Below are 24,628 nucleotides of genomic sequence, written 5' to 3'. Positions count from 1 at the left end.
TACCACAGTTATTTGCCAAACTCATAAAAATATATTTTACACAACACATTTCGTAATAGAGTTTTACTTAGCATACTGGTCCCTACTTGGTCATGGGTGTTTTCCACTCTTCTCATAAGTTGCATATTGCCAATCCTGCATAGCTCTCCTCACGCCATTGTGGAGGTCAGTCAAGAACAAGGCAGTGCCTTCCTCAGTTAGGTGAACGCCATCCCTTCTGAACAGGTGAACATCTTTTGTGGTGATGCTGTCAGGACAGATTGTAGATCCACCGACCCTGTGTATCAAGCCATGCATGAACCCATTCTGTAAACATCTGGCCTTGTGCACTGCCCATTGACAGTTTGCTGTTTTCCACATATGTCGAGGAATTATGTCAGACCACACAAAATGACAATGTGGTCACCACGACTGCAGGTGTTCAAAAAGAGCTCTGATTTGAAACCGCAGCCTTCCGAGTGGTTGACTGATGACATCATTCCCTCCAATGTGCAGCACAAGGATGTCGGGCTCAGGGTAGATGGAACACTTCTCTTCCAACAACTGCAGTACTCTGCTCCAATGCATACCTCTTCTTGCAATCCAGTATACCTTCAGACTGGATGTGGAGAAGCTCAAGTTGTACTGGTTTTCAGTTATGGAGGCATGGCTGGCAGCCCAGTGAATGTAGGGAATGGCTGTTGTACTTCAGATACAGTGGTTCTTACAGTCTGTTTCTGGCTGGCTGAACTAGTCTTTTGTTTTTCTTTCAGTACTTTTGTTGGTCTCTGGCTTCACCGAACCAACTGCCATTCCTTTTACTTAAAATATTTATTTCATTTGATAACCAGTTAGGTAGGCTAGAAAAGCTGACCCCTCACTCTTCTGACCCAGGAGATGCACTGTGAAATAAAATATTTCCCATATGGATTGTACACAGTAGAGTTACAAAATATTAGTAAAAAATTTATTGTGCGCATATAGGATAATATTAAAGCATTTAGCTGGAAAATACATTGATACTATAAAAAAAAAGTAATGTCTTTTGACTTTTCCCAGTTAGGGATTGCCACAGTGGAACTCTGGTCAGTTTATGATTGGCAGTAGATTTTTACGGTGCCAAGTTGCCAGCCCGACACCCAGCCTTCAAAGAAGGCACACCCATTCACACACCTAACTGCATGTCTTTAAACGTCACTCGACCAGTGGGAGGACATGCAGACTCCACACAGAAGGCGCTCCATCCGAGAATCGTACCGGAGAGCCTCTTGCCATGAGGCGACAATGCTAACCTGCTGCACCACTGTGGCAGTGCACATTGATACTATAACACTGATGAAATATATTTTTTACTTTGCAGTGTTAAAGAATAGCATGAAAGGGAAAAAAGGTAGTATAAGAAATGTGTGCTGTTGACATATGCCTTGCAATGTAAGTGGGTTAGCAATGTAAGTGCAATTCCAAAGTAAGAGAAGCAGTATTAAAGCCATTTTTGTTGCGTAAGGTATTATAAGAAATGCCCTGAAATTCATTTTTTAAGTAAGGTGTTAACTGTAGTAAGAAATAAATGGACAACAGCCTTCCACTAAGAAATGAAATTCTTCAAGAGCATTTTAAGTTAAGATCTTGGAAGAAAAATCTTAGTATTAAAATTGTAAATGGAGCTCTTCAAATGTGGGGAAAACATGAAGAAAGCTCCTAGTAGTGAAGATTTTGTATGGGCCCCTCATTCACTAACCAAGGTTCAGATGAATGCTGGTGCAAGACTAGCACTGGCCTTCTTGGAGCCTCAGGCAAAGTTAATGAAACTGACATCTAGAATGAGGGCACAAAAGTCGGCTGAACTGCCAAACAGAAGATTGTCTGTGACAAGAATGTCCAAAGCACAGGCCTTAACTTTAAAACTAATGTATGAAAGGCATCCATATAACAACGCTGCTGTTGAGAAAAGCTTTCAAAAAAGTGGTCCTGGCAGCTTGGAACTGTTTCCTCTTGTCTGAGAAGGGGAAACAAATTACTGAAAATTCAGGCAAAACCTTCTAAGGCACCTAAAACAAGAATTCTGCTGCAACTGTTACTGTCACAATGTACAGCACCCTGCTCACTCAACAATGAGTAAAGACTCAGGGAAGCTTCTTGGAGGAAGTGAGCCCTCTACTCTGGGACATTTTAGGTAGTGTTTACAGCTATTTTATTATAGTAGTGTACCTTAAGATAGGCTGCTCTGGTGTCCTGTCTGGTAGTTTTATCCTCCCCCCATTTTACTTTGGGGCTGGCCAGGCCATACTGAGACTTAGCTCACCTTACTTTCTGTTTCTGCACATCTTGCAAAGGCACAGTCTTCCTTTCCATGGCAGCCAGCCTGCAATCTCAGCTGTGGCAGATTGCCTGCACTTGCGTCAGGGGTGATTAAGAGCTGTGCTACGTGGAGAACAACCCTCATACTGCCAATCCTGAGGACTGCATACCTCTGACTCAGAAAAATCAGTACAACACAGTGAACTAGAAAATAGTTAGGTTGCCACACATCTAACTCATTTCCCGTTGTTGTTGCCCACACTTTACCAGTACCATGGCTTTCTGCTATCTGTTCAACAACTTCTGACTTCACATGTACCTACATACACCCCTGCTTCCACTCGGACTGTTACTGAGAGCATGCATGTGCTAACTGGCTGCCACTGTCACTGAAGGTAGATTGGAGTTAGTGGGTTGTCTTTTATGGCATTATGCTGTCTCTGTAACCCATTGTTGCATCCAAATTAATTAATACAATAGTGTGAAGTGTTTCTTCCTGGTCTTCATTCACCCCATGAACCACAGCCATTTTGAACTATCCAAACACTTTCTGGCTTTAATATTGTCTGAACTCCATAGGCCAAACCCAGACACCTGTAGAGACATCTGACCAGCACTGAAGCTTGAGGGATTTCTAGCACAGTAAAGACCAATGGTATGTTTATATACAGAGGAGCTCACTGTTATACTAGGTCAGAGTTGATGTTTGCAAATACTGTGTTAGAGAAATGTAGAGATATATTTTGTTATATCTGTAGTTGTTCAGCTGTACATCTCTGTATGAGTGACTGTTCACTGCATCCTTACTTATTTGTATTTCTCTGGCAGGTACGCGTAGTCCTCCTTTGGCGCAGTGGTACTCCACTTGGCTGTGTGGTATCCCATCATCTGGCTAGGTGTAGTTTGCTGATGCCTGTGGCCACACACTGATTATTATTGATGGCAGGACCTTGCAAGAATGTACTGTTTGATTGCTGCATCCTGCTCACCCTCTCTATTCCGCTTCAGTTAACAGTATATCAGTATTACTGCATATTATTTATCCCTTCATACAGTGCCTTAAATGGCTGCTTATCTGTTGTGATGGTTAGCCGAATACATGTTGTGATTTTTTTTCAAATGTTCCTTTGTATATATGACTCCCTGAAACTTTATAAAAATATTTGCTAACATTTGTTTGACACTTTGTAGGAGTAAAAGTTAAGACATTAGTACCTTTAGACTTCAGAATCGGTGCAACTGTTTGTTTTCCTGTGTATAGAATCAAGCTTGAAGACTGTACACGGCACACAGCTTGGTCTGTGAGGTCACTAAGTACTATGACACTCCTGTGCAGTTTATTCCTCACCATCGAAGTAATGCCCTGACACAGTTGCTCACACTCTGTGTTTCTCATTTTAATAGGCAGCACCCTGCTAGCACTGCTTGCCCAGCAATGAACAAAGCCTCTAGGAAATGATTCCTCAGAAGAAGTGATCCGCCCCCCACAAAGCTGTTATTGATCTTGTTGCTCTCTCGTAAGACATTTTAAGTAGCATATTGAGCATGCTGTATTGGGTTATTAGGATAAAGAGTACCTTATGCTAGGCTGCTTTGGTGTCATCCAGGTAGTTTTATTTGTCCTCTCACCCCCTGGGGCTGAACAAGACATACAGAGACTTACCCCTTTGCTTTCTGTTTCAGATCTTCCTGTAAAGGCTCAATCCCTCTTCCTGTGGCAGCCTTGTCTCCCTCAGTCTGACATCTCAGCTACAGTAGATTGCTGCACTTTTCTCATGGGTGATTGTTATGGGCTGTGCTATGAGGGGGAACATTCCCCATATAGCCATATGCATGGCTCAGGATGGCATACTTCTTTGTCAGGAAAAAAGTACCATGGCATGGTGAACTGGTAGATAATTGATAAGCTGCCTATATGGCTACTTCAGTTCCCATTCTGCTCCGCATTTTTATGCTACACCAGGACCTTGGCTTTCTGCTGTCTTTTTCTTTTCAGCAGCTCTTGATTTCACCTGTATCTGCAAATAGCCCTTCTTCAGATAAGACTGTTACTGTCACGAGTCCACTGATTGGCTACTGCTTTCACTGATTAATAGCCCTCTTTGCTTCAGAACAACCCAGGTGATGGTACTTTTACGCATCATTAGCCCCTCCATCACAATTCTTCATTATTTCTTGTATACTAGTAAAATATATCAGTCAGTGTGAACACTATTTCAGTCCTGTTAGATGTTAAAAGATCGAACATTTGAAACATCGAACTGCATATGATCGAGACCATATGGTCGATGATTCATAGGTTCATACTAGGCTATCTGCCCTAGGGCATTTATAAGCCTAGCCAGAATGTGTTTGGCTTTCGCCACCCATTTTAAATTTATTTTGCTATGTCCTTTTTCGAGGTTAGTATACTGTGCCGCTGTCTAACAGTGACACAGAAGTGATACCCGGGGTAAACCTACGATCTCCCATCCACTCATCAAGATTCCTCTTGAAGAGAGTCAATGAGGGACTCTGCCTAACCTGGACTGGGATTTTATTCCAGAGTGAAGGGAGCCTCTGGGTTATGAATCTGTCCCTCCAGCATGTCCTATTTATTTCAGTGCTGAGGTTCAAGTCTCTCGAGCACGTAGCTCGATGGGATTTGGATTTTCTTTTTTCAAAACAGGTTTATTGTTTTAACATATAAGAGAAATATCCTAACAATTTTATACAAGTAATTAAAAATAGGTATTATAATATTCAACAAAACAACTAAAGTATTTACAAAGACATCTACTACAATCAGATCAATTAAACTAAAATACCGTGCTATTGAAATTAGAATTTTTTTAACAAATTTTGTAAATTATCCCATACAATATAATAATATGTTTTTCTAGTTGTTCTTGTCCTAATTGTGTTTATTTCCATATGGCACACTATATTCATAACATTTTAAATTCATTGAACGAAGGAGGTGTATCTGAAATCCAATTTCTAGTTATTATTTTCCTAGCCACTGCTAGAATAGACCATAACAAGGGAAGCTTAACCTTTTTAACACTTTGAGGTACAGGTGTGTTGAATAATATAAGAGATTTAGAAATAATGAAATTATCTGTAAAAAGAGCCTGCAAAAATTCATTAATTGACTTCCAGTATTCTTTCAATTTTATACAGTCATAAAACATATGAGCCCAGTCAGCATTAATTTCTACATTACATCTCTTACATAAATTATCTTTATTATTTATTTTATTCATCATCAAAGGTGTATAAAAGATCTATGTAAAAATTTCCATGTATAAAGTCTCCAGACAATGGAAGACGTAGTTCTATAAGCAGATTCCAATATATATTGTTTATCTTGTTGATTTGGTGGGTCCCCATTAATAGAAGTGAAATAATTCCAGTATGAATCTACACTGTAAAAAGTTTCTTGTCTGATAATTTTATGTATGTATGAAAGTTTACCTTTATCAGAAACTTTATGTTGTAAATTTAATATCAAGTAATCAATCAGTGTTGGAATAGATTCTTTAACTGTTATAGACATTAGATCTATTTTATTAATGAGATGTTGTCTAAAGGTCTGAACCTCTAACCAGCAAGTTTCTCTTAGATCAAATTCTTGTTTTAAGAAATCTAGATTTTTAACTTTATTATCAGATATCAACTGATACCAGTACTTTAGATCATTATCTATAGCTAAATGAGTTCTTTCAGAAGTAGATGACAAAAGCATACCCTGAGTATACATTATAGGAATATAATAAAATTCCATTCCCTATACTTAGGGTGCATGAATATAAAGTTACGATAGCTAATAATAATGTTTAATGGGTAACAAACAATATGTTTAGGTGTAATAGGTGAAGTACAAAATTCCTTTAGTAACCATAACATGGAGTTATTTACAATCATATTTTTATGTGTTAAGGAGATTTTCATGAAGTGCATACTAATTAGCTCCCAATAATCTTTCCATTTTGCAACATATGACTGATCTATTAATAAAGTAATAACTTTTACAATAGAAGAGATAGTATATAAATTAAAGTCTGGAAAAGAAATACCCCCTTGAGACCAGCAATTAGTATGTTTCTTTAATGCAATCCTAGGTCTATTAGGTGCCCATAAGAAATTTAACATTAGTGTATTCAATTTCTTGATAATTATTTTTGTAGGTGAAAGTATTATTGATTGTATTAAGTATAAAATCTTGGGGAATATTATCATTTTAATAATTGTAAGTCTCTCCTCCATAGTAAAAAACATATTATTCCAGGTATTAAAAAGGTTTTGTATATTAAGAAAACAGGTGTTATAATTATTATACATAATAGATTTAATATCTTTAGATAGTATTATACCTAAATAAGTTATCTGACCTGAATTGGGTACATATTTAGTAAAACCACTAATGAGAATATTTTTTCGTGTATATATAGGTAATATTTTAGTTTTTTCTTCATTGAATATTAAACCAGAAATACTTTTAAAATTCATCATTTTATCAAATAGAGACTGCATAGAAGAATTAGATCCTGCTGATGTAATTAGAACATCATCTGCAAAAAGTTGAATTTTGGATGTTATATTTTCATCTATTTCAAAACCCTCTATGTCAGTACTGTTTCTGATCAAATTAGCCCAAGGCTCCATTACTAAAGTGAATAATAGTGGAGAAAGTGGACATCCTTGTTTTGTACCTTTAAAAATGGGTATTTTTGTGAAACATATGTTCCTACCTTAATATAAGCCAAAGTTCCTTTGTATAAATGCTCAATTAGATTTACAAATGCATCTGAGAAGTTTGTGCACTTCAGTAAGGTAAACAGATAGTCCCAACTTACTGAATCAAATGCTGAACTTATATCAAGGCTAATAAGTGTTGAATCTTTCTTTTTCCTATTTGCAAAATCAATTAATGTTAAAGTTCTTCTTATATTATCAAAAGTATTTCTATTTACAATGAAGCCTGTCTGATCTATATCTATAATGCCGGGGATGATTGTCTTCAATCTATCAGCAAAAATACTCATAAACATTTTATAATCAACATTAAGTAATGAGATGGGCCGATATGAAGTACATCTAGTTGGATCTTTATTAGGTTTTAAAATTGGCGAAATAAATGTATATTGCCAAGATGGGGGGTTATTAACTCAGTTTGGGCCAAAATAAAAACCTTATGTATTAATGAATATGTACTTTTAGAAAGGATTTTATATATTTCTGGTATAATACCATCATTACCCGGTGCTTTGTTTGATTTAAGCTTATTTATTTGTGTAATAACTTCTGTATATGAAATACTCTTGTCCAATAGTTTAATCTGTTGTTTATTAAGCTTTTTATTCATGTTTGTGGTTATAAACTCCTTTATTTTATCTTTAGGTTCCATGTTAATGTTATTATGGTTAATTTTGTGAAAGTGATTTCTAAATTCTTCTAGTATTTCTGGTATACTAGAAACATTCTTCTTTTTCCTTAGAGAAAAGATTTCTTTGATATGGTTTTGTTTATTCAACCTTTTGTTTTACTTTTAAGTCTATGTAAGTATTTGGGGCTTATTGAATAAGACAAAAACTTGTATTTCTCTAAAGTTATTTTAACTTTATGAGTTAAGATTTCTTTGTATTTCTCATTTAGTTTGTTTATTTCTTCAATAACTTTCTTGTCCATAATATTTTCTTTATTATTATGTTTATAAGAGTCTAATTTACTTTGAATGTCTAACAATTCCTTATCCCAAGATTTCCTTTTATTATTATACCATCTGATACTTTGTCCATATAGATATGATTTTAAGGCATCCCAAACATAAACAATGGAGACTTCAGGAGTATTATTTATGTCTAAAAAATGTTTTACTTCTGAAAGTATATATTCTTTATAGTCTTAGTTGAGTTAAGTATGCTGGTATCCTTTTGATCTGAACATTGAGTATTTTTTATCATGAATTCAAAAACAATTGAATTATGATCAGATATAGGACATGAAATGATTTTGGAATTAATTAACTCTGTTACCATCTGGTTAGAAATAAAGACCCTATCTATTTTTGAATAAGTTTTGTATCTATTAGAAAAAAAGGTGTATGGTAATGATTTTGAATCTATCTGATTATTAATATCATTCAAATGATAAGAATTAGCAAAATCATTTAAATGTTTTGCATTAGATGTAATTCTTCTTTTCCCTATAGTGGTAGTATCACTTTCATGTAGTATACAATTAAAGTCACCAGCTAAAATAATATCTCCTATAGAGAATGATATGATCTTATCAAGATGATGTTTCACTGTATTAATACCAATTCCAGGTATCCAATATACATTAATTAAAGTGTAAGTCTTCCCATTAATTTGTATTGTAACCATACAAAACATTCCTTTGTCATCCTGATAAGACTTAATGGTTTTAGGAATGGGCATACTTTTATTCCATAAAATAGCCGCCACTCTTTTTTTCTGAGTGTGCTCTGAACTAACCAATACTGTATATTTGTTTGTGGCTAGTTTATCAATATCTTTTTTCAAGAGATGGGTTTCTTGCAGGAAGACTAAGTTGGCCTTACGTAAATTAATGTATCTTATTAGGCTTGCCCTTTTACACGGATTATTCAATCCATTAATGTTTAAAGAAATTCCTTTTAAAGATGTCATTTGGCATTTTTAAAACTTAAGAATCTTATGATCAAAATAACAAATAACAAGATAAGTAATGTTACATCTCCTCCTTTAGGTGTACCTTTAAATATAGCTGTATTTATTGAATCTCTTATGGGATTTTGTATAGGATTCAATTTTGTTTGTAGTGACAATGAGTGTACAAAATATATTGTGGATGTCAAAACTATATACAAATAACAATGAACAAGTGAAAATAATGTAAGGATTAAACCTTGCATCCAGCCTGGAGTTATAAACTCCAACTTAGAGTAGTATTTACCACTCAAGTTAACCCCTACCCTAAGCAGCAGTACCTCAGCTACCACCTTATCAATTTAATACTAGTTATATTTAACTGAGGTTAACAGTTTTCAATTCAATTATCTAGCAAGACAAGACTACACATTTGGTAAAACAGCATCATATAAACTAAAATAAACTTTTTTTTAAAAACTGCTCATACTACTATATACATCTATGTAATATAAAACACTTGTATTCAAATAGCATTCAAATAATCTTGATGTTAGAAATCAAGAGGAGAGAAAATAAGTTCTAGCATTCATTTAAATCAAAAACTTTGGCTAATATGATTCAGACATTACATATATTAAGATGCATCTATTTTCTGTCATGTAAATGCAATCAACAGCTTCCAAAAAAAAACTTGAATTGCTTGTATATGAGCATTTACTCAAACTCATTATTGTCAGTAGAATAAAATATTGTATTCATAGAAATTGTTATAAATCATACTGCATAGTTATGCAGATTCTCAGAAACACTTGCATTATTGTAAAAAAAAAAAAAAAAAAAAGAAGCCATCACACACACACAGACACACACACATATATACATATATATATATATATATATACATATATATATACACACACACACATATATATATATATATATATATATATATATATATATATATATATATATACATACACACACACACACACACACACATATATATATATATACATATACATATACATATACACACACACACACATATACACATATATACATATATATACACACACACATATATATACACACATATATATATATACATACACACACACATACACATATATATATATATATATATATACACATATATACACACACACACACACACACACACACACACACACACACACACATATATATATATCTGATCTCACTGAGTTGTGTCCTTGCTGAGCACTATCCTACTTGCTGTCCCTACAATAAATCTGTCTGCTTTATACAAAATAATGCACAGCAAACACATTTTAGTAACCAGATTTTACAACCATGCTATACTACTGCTTTAAAATATATCACATGACAATTTCTTCCAGAATAGAGTTATAAAATTATTTATGCTTGTCAATCAGATGAATTAAATGAGTTATAGTAATGTATATGTTTGGAACATAAGTTTTTAACACAGATTATTATGCTGCTGTTAAGTAGATTTTCAAAAACACTTGAATAAATGTTTCATTTTCTATGCCTTCTAAAATAAGACATTTACTTACTACAAGAAACTGCATCATTTAAACTCATTATAACTGACATATTATATGAATTATAACATAGATATTTAAGTAATTATATAAAATAACTCACATTTAGATGTTAAAGAGTTCATTTTCCTTCACATAGTCGCATTTGTATCATTTCTATTTCCTGGTAGAGTGTTCTTCCTGAATCTGTGATGTGTCAGTGTGATATCTAGGTCAAAGGTTAGACTAACTGCTTTCAGCTTCTCTGTGAGAATTCTGAGAGTTGAAGCTTTTGAAGTAGCTCATGGACACTGTGCATGAGACAGCCCACATCCCAGATTGTCTCCCTTAACATTTTGGCGGGAAACTTATTAAAAACTAGTGAAAAAACATTCATTTAGCAGAGTAAATGCATCTAAACATGACAAAACCTTCACAATGTATTTTACAGGTTATTACAGCCTCTATGTAAGTGAAATTAAGCCCAAAATTATTAAGTAATAAAACTCAATATTTTTGTCCCAACTCAATTTTTATGCAAATCTTATTATTTACTGTGTCTATATGATCAAAAGCATTTCTATATATTAATAAAGAAAAGAAAAAGAGAGTAGAAAATAAAAGGGTGTAAGGCAGAAATAAAAAAAATGTAAGAGAAAGCTATAAGAAGTATATACAATGGATTATTACTTACTGTTTATATTAATAGAGTTAAAAATAAAACATATTATTTACTATTATTTAGTTCTAATTATTATTAGTTAAAGCATGACAGATTATTTACAAACAAGCATAAGCAGTATAATCAAGAAAGTATAATTAGGAATAGCATTTGAAGAACATATAAACTTTTTACAAGGAATAAATATGTTATTATTCTATTAATCATATTTTCATTACTCTTCTCTCCCTGCCCTCCCCCACCATTTACCCACTACATAATCTAAATAGAATGTCATTGTTTAAACAAAGAAAAGAAGAAAAGGAGAAGAAAAAAAAAAGATAAAGAAAAAAAGGTATCAAATTACTGACCTTACTTCTCTTTTTCAGAAAGAGAAACAAATTAAATCATAGCTTGTTATTAAATCTTCAGATATTTTGACTGGTTATGAAACAAAACATTTCTTTGCACACAGAGAATAACTTTGATTAAATCTTTTTCAGAATATCCGTGGCTTTCTGGAAATGCAGGAACTATATTTAAAAAGATTAATAATGAAATAAAATGATGAGAGAGAAAAAATAAACATAGAACAAATCATTTGTTATTTAGTCTCTTCTTCTTCTCTGAAGTCTTCCACGAAGTTTCAGTTGCCAGTCTCTTTAAGGAAGGACTAGCCCATTCCATTTCCTCTATTTTATCCAAAATCTTATTATTTTTGATAAACAGTAAAGCAGAGTCTAAGTCATCGAAAATTTTAGGACCATCAGGAAGGAAGATTTTAAGCTTGGCAGGAAACAGAAGGTATGTTTTAAACTGTGCTTTTTTAAGCTCCCTTATTAGTGGCAGAAAAACTTTTCTTTTAGCTATTACCATGGAAGAATAGTCATTGTCAAAACGCACAGTTGTCTCATTAATCTTAACAGGAGCTTTAGCCCAAGCAGATTTAAGAACCATCTCTTTATCAAAAGATGATAGAAATCTAACTATAACTGATCTAGGATAATTTTTGTTAGAGTTAGTATTAGCTATAGATCTATGTGCTCTTTCGATACCAAAAGAGAATGCTTCTGGTAAGTCTAAAGTTTTAGGGAGCCATGTTGTTAAAAAGAAGTAATATTGTTACCTTCAATATTTTCTGGCAGTCCAAAAATCCTAATGTTATTGCCTAGATCTATTTTCCAGGTCATCCAGCTTTGTTTGTAAATGTGTATTTTGTTTCAGCAGAAACTCAGTGTTGATTTCCTCTTCTTGGATTCTATTTTCCATGTCATTCACAGCTTCTTCTATGCCTGTCATCTGGATCTTCTGTTGTTGCAGGTCTATATGTAACAAGTCTATTTGTTTTGTATTTTTTTCTATGAAGGTGTCTATTTTAGTATCCATTTTATCCATCTTAGCAGTAAGTTGCTGGATTATAATTATCAGAGACTGAAGTTCTTTCTTGATGCTGGAGTCTTGAGAATTTGTCTTACTGGAACTCATTTCAGACTGATAAACTGACAGGAAAATTTCCAAAGTGATTTCTGACAGGAATATTGTTACGATTTCCTTTCTTTTTTAGATATAGTTCAAGAACTATATAAAACAAACATATTTAGAAAGAAAATTACTTCAAAAATTAATTTTTTAAGTAATTAATTCTTGTCAGTGTAATGAAATTGGTGGAGCTGAAGAAATCTGCTGCTATCCTGTGTTCATCCTTGGCCACGCCCCCGGGATTTGGATTTTCTGAGGTGCAGCATGTCCATTAATTCCAGGTTGGACATGGCTTTATACGTCAGGCACAAATCGCCTCTGAACAGGTGGTATGCCACTGAGTAGAGCTGGAGTTTCTTTAACCGGGCAGCATATGGCATCTGTTTGAGCCCTTTGATCCTCTTGGTGAGGCACTTTTGGGGTCTTTCCAGTTGCTGCAGGTGTCTGGTAAGGTACATCCCAAAAGGGGCATTGTACTCGATTATGGGCCTGATGAGGGATGAGTAAAGAGGCACAATGACCTCCCCTGATCTAGATGCGAATCCCTTCATGATTAGGTGGGCTATATAAAATGTTTTTCTAACTACTTTGGCCACGTGGTTGTCAAATAAGAGATTGCTATCAACTTGGGTCCCCAGGTCCCTAATTACTTCTTCTGTACTTAATGGTTTACCACCTATGTGGTAATTTGTGGGCACTTTGTTTTTGCCAAAGGGGATGACTATACACTTTTTGGCATTTAGCTTGAGGCCATGGCTCTGGCACCAGTTGTCTGTTTCTATGAGGCCCTTTTTGGAGGATGCTTGTGTCGGCTGGAGAGTCAATTATGGCGCCCAGTTTGCAGTCATCTGCGAACTTGGTCAGCCACAGTCCTTCCCTGTTGGCCTGTATCTCCGAGAAATATATACCGAACAAGAGAGGTCCCAGGACTGAGCCTTGTGGGACACCACTTGTAACTGGTTTGGAGTCTGACATGGCTCCAGCAATTCTAACCATGTGGGTTCTGTCCTTGAGCCAGTTTGCAATCCATCTAGTGACATAGGGGTTTATATTTAAGCTGGTGAGCTTATCTATAATGCCCGAGTGGGGTATTGTATCGAAGGCATTTGCGAGCTCCAGGTAGGCTGTGTGGACCACCTTGCCCTCGTCAATGGCCTTGGTGACTGTTTCAAAGAAATCAACCAGGTTTAAGAGGCAGGATCTGCCCTTAACAAAGCCGAACTGGGTAGGATCCAGTGTCTGTAGGTCCCCAATATCTTTATTTATGAGGTCCATGATGATCCTTTCCATCAAAACATCGATCTTTTAACATGTGTACAAATTAAATGAAAGAAACTAGTTAGAAGACTGTAATGCAGGGGGCAAACCCCCCTGCCCCCCCATGTGGGGGGCTGCACCCCCCACACCCCTCTACTTAAATATACCAACTCCGAGATCGTGCTACAGCAGGGAATAGGAAAACTTCCCATTCTGCGCTGTATTGTCAGCATTGCGCAATCTCTGAGTTGGTATATTTAGGTAGGGGGGGTGTGGGGAGGGGGTGCAGGGGGGGCTTTCCCCTTGCATTACAGTCTTCTAACTACTTTCTTTCATCTAATTTTGCATATGTTAAAAAAATCGATGTTTTGAAACATCAACCATATGGTCTCGACCATATGCAGTTCGATGTTTCAAATGTTCGATCTTTTAACATGTAACCTTCAGTCCTGGACTGTAAAACTATTACTTAGACTTGTGTATCATTAACATACAAGGAAAACACTAAATTATTAGGAACTCATTTGGATCAGCACCAAAACTGATAAATCCACAATATAATCAAATAATAAGAGCAAGCAAAGAAAACAGGAACAGGCAAAGAAATCGCCACTTTATTCCTACTGTCCCTTTTAAATCTAATCTCCCCTTAGCCAGAAACGTAACTTCTCTCATTAGTAGCACACCTAACTGCTACTTACCTATGAAAATATGGCACCCAGCATGTACGGTCTTATCCTGTTTATTCTATTTAACTTAATTTGCACTGAAACAAGCAGAGGTGTCTCACCACTCCCAATATGGTCATTCAGTGATTTCACATTTCCAACCACCTTCTCAAATATCAACAGTGGAACACCTTCAACACATCCAGTCTTAAAATCCACAATACCTTTTATCTTTCCAAAACCCTCCATCAGTCACTTCCCTAGTAACCCTTGCCACCATAGAACATACCCCAATTCTGCCCAAAAGCATTCACAGTGCTAGCCAGAATTCATCTTTAAACTATCACCAATATTACGTTTATTGCTAACCCATTTAAATAGCGAATCTAACCCGAATCAGCACCCCACCCAAGATATTACACATCTCCCACAAATACATAAATCCAGGGAGTATTAAAAATAAACTGAAACAAATTGACACCTTCTTAGATACCTACTCCCTCACATAAATATGACTGAGACCTGGTCAAAAGACAGCACCCCATCACACCATTCCACATTCCTGGTAAAATATACCTCTAACAACAAGCTTAATAGAAGTGGTTGTGGAACTATGATTCTATACAAAGCTCATCTGTAAAAACTACATTCACAAGTTACCTCCACCTTCAAATGCCACCCTTATCAGCTAGTTGTGCAAATCCAACAACCAAAATATCCTTATATCTTTATAGCCTCAGCCTCCTACCACCCTGTCATCTCAAACATGGGAGACTTCAGTTTAAAACTACTCAGTAAAAACAAGCACAAAGTAAACAATGGCTGTCTCATGTTGGACTAATTCAGACCATCTCAGAACCCACATCTTGTCTAACAATCACTTCTTACTATACCTGGTGATTACAAATACCCTGGACAGTATGCCGTGTAATGTTCTTTTGCCCCTTCCAAAGTAACAACTGTTGTGTAACATTCGCACAAACCACCAAGGTACCAATCTTGTCATGATCCAGATTCAGCAACTATTATCCTCATAACTACTCGCTTAACAGTTCAATTCAAAACTCACTCCTCCATGGTGTCACAGCTCTGTAAGCCAAACTGAAGTAAATGGTGAAATAAAGAATTAAAGCCCTAATACAGGTTAGAAATGAGGCCTGAAAAACATGGGGAAAAAAAAAAAGTTCAGCAGAATATAAAGAAGGGTTCACTACCTCCATGATCTCATAGAAAAGAAAAGGGCATTAGGAGTCACAGAGCAGTGTACCTCCAAAATTACTAAACCACACTCTAACCAAACTAATAATTTTGAACTCAAGTAAACCAAATTGTATGTAGAGAAAAGAAAAGAAAAAAACAACTTCAACAAGACATACCTTAATGCTAAAGGACCACTAAGCCTACAAGACTGTCTGACATAATTCAGCAAACTGCACAACCCTCCACTCACTCTGCCTAAACATTTTCCCACTCTGCTTGAGCTTGCCCCTGTTTTCTACTTCAAAGAAATCAGAAACATACTCCTCAAAATCCTGGACTACAACACCAACCAGATACTGATACCCTACTGACACCGTTTGTCAAAGCACACTCTGAACATTTAACTTACCTTCTTAAATATTTCTGTAACCTTAGATTTTGTCATAACCTTTTCTCTACAGTTTGGTAAAGTCCCATAATTAAACTACTCCCTAAAACAAACATTTCCTGACTTGTTCAGACTTTAAGCCTATTTCCATTCTTCCAGCAGTTGGAAAAGTACTTGCCAATAATATGTTTCAGTGCATTTCTACCAAAGGGTATATCTAGAACTCAACACAGCTTCTGGTGCAACCATCATGCCATTACAGTTATGTGAATCTTAACTGATGACACTAATGAAACAGGACAAAGGTTAATTGTACTTGAGCAATATTTATAATTCTCACCAAAGCACTTGAAATAGTAGATCACATAATCTTCCACTTATCCCTACTTGCTCATGGAATCGGTGACAAATCTTTCTATTGTTTCAGCAACTACCTCTCACTGCTCCTGCACTTTTAAAATAGGAGCTACCATCTCCCACTTTACCCTTTTTCAAAGGTACCTCCTCCCCAGTGCTCAGAGCTATCCACATTACTTTTCTGCATTTACATCAGGTTCATAGGAGGTTACTAAGCTAATGGCCGTAGGACCTTTACAAGCCTGTAATAACCCAAGTACCCTTATTGACCATAGTTATATGCACCGACTGCCCCTGTTCATGAGGGACATAGTTGCCACCCCTCTGGTGAATTTACAGTCACTCATCCAGTTGTCAAGGTTGCGCTTGAATAGGGTCATTGAGGAGCTCTGCTTCAGATGGAGTAAGAGCTTATTCCAGAGGAGTGGCAATTGCTAGGAGATGTATCTGTCTCTCCATCATGTTCTGTTAATGTCACAGGCTAGGTTGAGGTCGCTGGAGTGAGTTATTCTTGTCCCATTTGATTTGTGGATGTGCAGCATTTCAATTAGGATGGGGTGAGAGACTGCTCTGTAGGCCAGGCACAGGTCAACTCTCAGCAGCCTGTATGATAGAGTACAGTGACAGGGCTTTCAGTCTTTCCATGTATGTCATGTTTTGGAGGCCATGGATTCTCTTGGTTAGAAACCTCTGTGATCTCTCCAGTTGCTGCAGGTGTCTGGTCAGGTATATATAGAAGGGAGCATTGTACTCAATTAGTGGTCTGATAAGGGTCAAGTACAGCAGAGCTGTAACCTCCCTTGTCTGGAATGTGATGCCATTATTTATGAGACGTGCAATGTAGAATGCTTTTCTTACCACTACAGACACATGGTGATCGTCGTTGAGATTGCTATCAACCTGTGTTCCCAAGTCTCACACCACTGAGATAGAGCTTAGAGGGGTGCTAGCTATATCATAATTATCAGGGAATATCATAATTAACAGGGACTATTGCCAAAGGGGATAATGATGCATGGTTTTGCTTTAAGTTTTAGTCTGTGAGTTTGGCAGCAATCATTTGTCTGTGTCGGGCCTTTCTGTAGTAGGTTAACATTGTTGGGGGACTCTATAATTGAGCCAGTTTATAGTCATCTGCAAACTTGGCAAGCCACAGGCTGTCTATCACCTGGACTTCAGAGAAGTAGATTCCAAACAGTAGAGGGCCTAGCACAGATCTTTGTGATATCCGACTGGTAACTGGTCTATTGGTGGAGGAGGACTCGTCAACTTTGACAGTGTGCATTCTGACAGTGAGCTAGATTGCTACCCATCTAGTAATTTATGGGTTAGACCTCAGTTGGGAGAGATTCTCTATGATACCTGAATGGGGGATTGTCTCAAAAGACCTTGACTAAATTAAGATTGGCGATATGTATTTTTTGCCCTCATCCAGGGCTTTCGTAACATTCTTGAAGTCCACTAGGCTTAATAAGCAAGATTTACCCTTGACAAAACCAAATTGGGTCAGATCAAGGGTTTGAAGGTTGCCTGTGTCCTTGTGGGTGGCCTTGCAGATAAGGCTAGTTAGGTTTATGGGTCGATAGTTCCCAGGGTCCATTGATGAATCTCCTTTGTGCAAGGGGATTACTTTTGCTGTTCTCCACTCTGCCAGGACAAAGCCAGTTCTCAGGCTATGGTAAACTCTTCTCAGACAATCCTCTGCTCCTTATTATTCTGTGTGCATATGGTGTGGTCATCTGTTGATCAGATACCTCAAACTGCAATATTAAGCACCCATTACAAGAAGACCTTGCAGCCCTCATCAACAGGCTGCACTCCAGAAGACTTATTCTAACCCCCCCCCCCCTCAAAAAAAAAAAAAAAAAAAAACAGGCACGCTATTTGGGATGCATCAAAAGTGAATAACTGCCCCTCCAACCTGGCAGTTCTAGACCAACACTTAAGTCCAGTGGAAACACCACCTTCTTCAAACAACTACAGTGAGACTAAAACATCAACGTCTAACTACACATTCATAACACCACAATAAAAACATCATACTGTTTTCTTCTTATCCAGACCGGGGGGAGAGGCTACAAAGAAAGGTTTGAAAATGCTCTTTTGATCATAGCTTCATCCTCAAAAAAAAAAAATAATGCTCTTTTCATCATAGCTTCATCTTCAAAAAAAAAAAAAAAAAAACCTCATTAGTACTTATTGCAAACAGAATATGATAGTTCATCTCCCCAGTTCCTTTGACTGCAAACAAATTATACCAGTTTGTTTCCCTAATGTCTAGGACTGCAAGCAAAATATGCCAATTCGTCTCTCAAATGCATAGGGGAGAATATCACTGTTAGGCTGTCAGCATACCTCTCAACATCTGTACTCAAGAATCAGGTACAAAAGCCCAGAATCAGGGACATTTTTTTAAATGTAACTGTAGATCACTTAAGAAGTTAACAGAACAAAAGGTATTACATCAAATTGCATTTTCTGAAAAGTAAAAAGTGTGAAACTCTTAATATCTGGCATATTGTCAGACTTTAATGCTAATTGATTTACCGTAATATCAAAACTTTTACGAGAGACAGGATAAAAATATGAGGAAAAATCAGTTTTAGTTGAGAGGTCTGCACTGGCTAGCTATGATGTAGAGGTGTTACTGGTTCATATAGTGCAGTATGTACTCATACCCTCACATTATCAGGAGCACTAACAATGTATAAGGGAGTCGCATATAAAAGTATCTGCCAATATCAGAAGGTTAAATAGATTGAAAGAAGCCTTCATGTGATTGACTGCTAAGTAGCTTATTTATTCAGGTTCAACAACAAGAGAAATTGCATTACACCTCCAAGTAGGTACCAATATCTAATTTGTAATTGTGCATGATTTTTCGTACTTTAAGCTTTCATAAATGATGTGTTCTTTTAAAGGGAGTCATGCTGTTGTTTATATTAAAACTTTCTTGTCATAATTTTATGTTTTATTAGCACTATCTTGGAATATGCAAAGAAACAGAAGGAAGTAGAATGGCTAACAACATAAAAATGATTTTTTTCAACATTGTATTTTTTCTTTTAAAAGTCTCCAGTATTTTTACTGTTCCTGGACTGCGTGTGGCAGTTACTTCAGCAGTACCCAACATCCTTTGAGTTCACAGAGGCATACCTACTTGCTGTACATGATAGTACCCATATTCCATTCTTCAGCACCTTTCTGTCGAATAGCCAGCGAGAAAGACAGAAGACAAACCAGGTGAGTAAAATTCAACTGTTTTGTACACTTGACCCCCTCCCCCCAACACACACGCGTGCACACACACACACACACACACACACACACACACACACACACACACACACACACACACACACACACACACACTGTCTAGTATAGTACCATAGGATAGATTGAACCAGCACTGCCTTTATGTTTTAGTGCCTGAGAGCTGCCCACAAGCCTAATATTTCCTTTGTAGTGCATTGGTGGTTGCCAGAAGGTGAGAAGATGGCTCCAGAATCCCTGAAAGGCAGGAAAAGGCAGAAAGTGATGCTATAGTAGCTTTGCCTTGTTATAGTACTGTGGTGTTGTCACCTTAAATATAGCAGTCTAATTCTTAGTTTGCTGTGATCCCTGAGTATGTATTTCACCTTATAGGAGGATAAAGTAGCATAATTTGTTCTACAGGGACTTGAAGCATTGTGGTATTTTCAACCTAAAATTCGATGTTTCGGTGGCTCTTATAGCTGTTGGACTTGTCAGTGCTCTTTTAAATGAGGTAATTACCTAGCAGTCATAGAGTACAGTAATCAAAAAGTACTGTAAATAAAATCAAGTTGTATATGAGAGATTAGGTAGTGCTGTAATGTCACTGAGAGAGCTACTCTGATGCATTTGAGTGTAGCCGTGAGTATCAGCACAAGAAGCGGCATTCACATTTCATGAAGCTGTTAAAACTTCATCTGGGGCATTGTCTAATGTGGAAGGTCAGACCACAGATGAGTAGATAATAAGGGGACCCTGCATATTCTAGAGGATGGGAAGAAAGGGGGAGGATATGATCCTTTAGAAGTTCAGCACAAAGTTGATGCTATAAGTTTTATCTCTGTCTTGAGTCTGACTCCCTTAGTCTCCATTTGCATACTGTTTGTAAAGAAGTCAGTTAAACAGATCAGTTTTCTTTATCCACCCTGAAAAAGTCACTTGTGTATAGTGGCTCAGCTAGTTAGTAAATGGGTAAGGTAAAATGAAAATGGAAAGCTTCAGATATTTCATCTGATGGAAGATAATGTCACATGGGGGATTGAACAGCGGAATAATCCACTCTTTGGACAAATGAATTCATAGAAGCTTGATACAACAAAGCTGATTCTTATATCACAAATTCAGTATTCTACAGTCAGACGATCTTACTGTATAATGCACTTTGTAAGTGCAGTTCCTGATTAAGAGGAAAGGTTTTGTGTCTTTCTGGGGTGGTTAATCATAATTAATACAAATTTCTTACACAGTTTTCTCTGTAGTGTGTCATTGTGTAATTCCACTTGGACAGATGTGAACATTTCCTTAACTGAAATGCAAGGAAGGGATTCCAGGGCATCACTACTGTGTGTTGCTTGCAGTGTAAAAGCGAGTCTGCTATTCACTGTGCATAGTTTGCAACAGCTTGATTTTTAAAATCCAAGCATATTGATAAATACATTCATATATAGCTGTTAGTATTCCCTGAAAAAATTGTTTCCAGGTCTCGATTAGTTTTTCTTCCAATCCCTCTTATTTCCCAACCACTGAGCCTTCATTCATTATGTCCAGTTGACCTGATCGTTTCCCAAGGGACAAGAGGCCTATGTCACATTTATTCCTTCTGGGGTAGAAAACAGTTTTGCAAGCAGTGCCTTTGCCCATTGGGGATCAGGAGTTTTCTTTTTGGTGCTACCATTTCCCTCTGTACATGCTACTATGTACCGAGAGACTGGCATGCCATGAGTTTTTTGAAGGTGTGTGAGCTGCTTCTGTCGGTGACATCCCCTGAGTAGCCACTGTAGGGAAGCCCATGATGAGATGTGCTGATTATTTCTGAAAATTGACAGCTTTGGAATAAAAGAGAACAATAAGGATGCATATTGATGTACAACCTGCCTTGCTTAGAGAAACCTGAAAACTACCATGGCATTTTGTCTGGCATGCATCCCACTCCCTTAACAGCAGGCACATTCATTCATGCCTAGTCTTCACCAGAGGTTCTGGGTGGAGTATGTAGTCCGGGCATGCCCCACCTAAAATGGTAAGCAGGTTCCACCTGTCTTCTGCCAGCCCTTCTAGTGCCTAATCTCTAGTAATATCCATCAAACCTGGGTCATCTGGGTCATAATCAGGTATTGTCCCTCTGTTCCACAGAACTGGTTACTGAATAATTTCCTACCATCAGTGTGGAAATCACATTTTTTAATTGCACATCCATCAAAACTTAGAAAAATCAAATACAGGAAATAACATCACAGCAGTCTGAATGGAGTAGTGGACAGTGTAGAATAAACCACTTACAGATATCGTCTCATGATCATTGTCATAGTAGCTGACTATTCATATCCTGTTTACAAGATATTCAAATTGAATCTTAATCATATAACCATATGTGCTGTAATTAAATGTCCCATAATAGAAACAAGGTTTTATTAATGCTTGTTTTGTAGTATATCCAAAGCTCTTCTAAAAAAGTGATCCTTGTATAGTCAAGATATCCCTCCATCAGCAGCAGTAGTGTATTTCAGCAAGTATTTAAAAAAAAAGGCTTCCTGAGAAAGCAATTAAGGTGTCTTCCATTCTTAAGCAAGGTAAAAAAATCTTATAACTGGGATTTGGAGTAATTACATCCTCTGTGATTTCAGGACATGATTGCCTTCTGGCGAATCTAATAAGATCCATACTCCTTTGTAAAGATAATCATAGTGAATCTTTTACTAGCCCCCTAACCACTTCCCGTGTGTCAGCCCAGAGCATTCTCAGAATTTATGGAATGCATTATCTGTCTGGGCTCCATAACCTGTGCATTCTAACCATTGGTTATATGCAGTACTTTTAGGAAAGGGTTTAATACTTTTCATAACATAACTTAAGTGATGGCCATATAACAAGACACAAATTCACACCACACAACATGCTAATGATACACCTTGCTACACTACTATGTTTAACTCTACCTACACTTCTTACATCTCCTCACAATATAGCTAGCATCCATCCGCATATACATACCCCCACACTAGCTCAGCCTACACACAATTTACCCACCTCCATCCCAGTAGCTCTCACTATCTACAACACTACCCCAATCTCATTGGCAAAATTCACTATCCTACCTTGCCACTCAACACCTCAAATATCTCTAAAATATGACAGACCCATACATAAACTTATAAAAATGCTACATCTTATAACAAGACTACTACTCAGTGGAGATATTCATCCCAACGCAGGACCCACAATCCTCCCAACCAACGTTAACTGCCAACTCCTCCCTCCACCCTACACTAACAGAAACAGTTCAGACCTACTAATACTCAACATCAGCCTTAGAAGTATCCTCAATAAAATACATGAACTTCACACTACCCTAACTGTTTACCATCCTGGCATTGTTCTATTAACAGAAACCTGGCTAAAACCAGATATCAGTGATAATGAAATAGCACCCCCCTGGTTATAATATACATAGAAAAGATAGAAAAAAAGAGGTGGGGGAATAGCCATCTTATTTAAAAATAACCTTTCTCTAGAACTCCCGAAGTTAGACACCCCTAATTTCCAAAATGCAGAGCTAATACTAACCAAACTCTTTCTTAACCCAAAAACAACTAAATATTATAGGCATCTACATCCCACCTGGCCAGAATATCCCTACAGTGGAACATGTACAGTATTACAATGGACATCCTACACCCTCCCTCAAGAAAGTATCATGGCAGGGGACTTTAACATAGATTGGAATGCCTGTAACGCAGCTACCCCCACAAGCCATATTAATCTCCATGGCTGCTCACAACTAATCAAACCCCGTATTAGAATTGATAAAAAAACAAAGAGTCAGTACTAGACTGGATTTTAACTAGCCGTCCCAATACCGCACAGATCTATGGCTGTCTATCTGACAGCCTCAGTGATCATCTCCCTATTTTTCTTCTTAGATAACTACTAAACCTGGCCAAAACCCCAAAAATACTATCAAATCTGTAATACCAAAAACTTTAATGTCCTAGAATTCTCAACCCTACTTAAAAATTGCAAATGGGACCTAGTTAAGTACCTCCCATTAGACAGAGCAGTGCAATACTTTTACACCACCTTCATCAGCATCCTAAATAAATTAGCCCCTCCCAGAACAATACGGATTAAACCCAACTATACTCCCTGACTCGCTAAGTCCACCAGATCACTACTGAGAGCAGGAGATAAAGCCTGGGAGAAATGGTCCAAGGAAAAAAAACATTGTAAACCATCAAAGTATCTAGAGCTCAGAAACTCAGCCAAAAAACAGATGAGGTAGGATAAAAAAGACCACTGTAGTAACATCCAAATAAAACACCAGCAAAATCCCCAAAAGTTATGGTGTGCCATAAATAAAATTCTATATCCAGGACAAACCACTACCCCCCCCCCCCCAAGCTTAACCAATCCTAGCGATGATATTCCAACCTAGTTCAAATACTTTACTGAATCCATTTCAGACCTCATAAACTGTAATACCTCTCACATCTCCTCTTTACCCCCACCAGCTCATAATCAGAGCCACTTTAGTTTTCAGCCTACTGCTACTGTAAAAAATATCTTACAAAACTCAAGCCATCTACATTGGCTGCAGATAAAGCTGCCAGCAGAATACCTGAAAATAGCAGCCGATGCCACCTCACTCCCTGTCATCATCCTAATTAACTGCTCCATCTCAGAAAATAAAACACCCAAACTCTGGAAAACAATTCACATAATTCCACTTCACAAAGGTGGTAACCCAGCAGATCTATCTAACTGTCGTCCCATAAGCCGTACTGTCTTCCCTTTCTAAAATCTTGGAAAAATGCATTCACACACACAACTGTTAGAATATCTATTAACAAACAAACTCCCTCACAAAACAGATTCCGACAAAGTCGTAGCACTACCACAGCCTTAATCAGCTTTACCAATATCGTTAATCA

At 36.9% G+C, this 24,628-nt stretch overlaps 1 protein-coding gene across 1 annotated transcript in view; it reads left to right on the top strand.

Moving 5' to 3' along the window:
• MTMR11 (myotubularin related protein 11) overlaps positions 1-24,628 on the top strand; it is a 1,184,472-nt gene that overhangs the window by 1,047,788 nt on the left and 112,056 nt on the right. Inside the window, exon 14 of the mRNA XM_044079897.1 lies at positions 19,521-19,691. Within this exon, the coding sequence (XP_043935832.1) occupies positions 19,521-19,691 (171 nt within the window). The remainder of the gene's footprint in view (positions 1-19,520; positions 19,692-24,628) is intronic.

Source organism: Protopterus annectens, chromosome 8.part0 (genome assembly GCF_019279795.1).
Source record: "Protopterus annectens isolate FY-2018-M chromosome 8.part0, PAN1.0, whole genome shotgun sequence".
In the NCBI taxonomy this organism is placed as follows: Eukaryota; Metazoa; Chordata; order Ceratodontiformes; family Protopteridae; genus Protopterus; species Protopterus annectens.
Note: the sequence above shows the minus strand (reverse complement) of the source record. Positions and strands in the feature narration are given on the sequence as shown.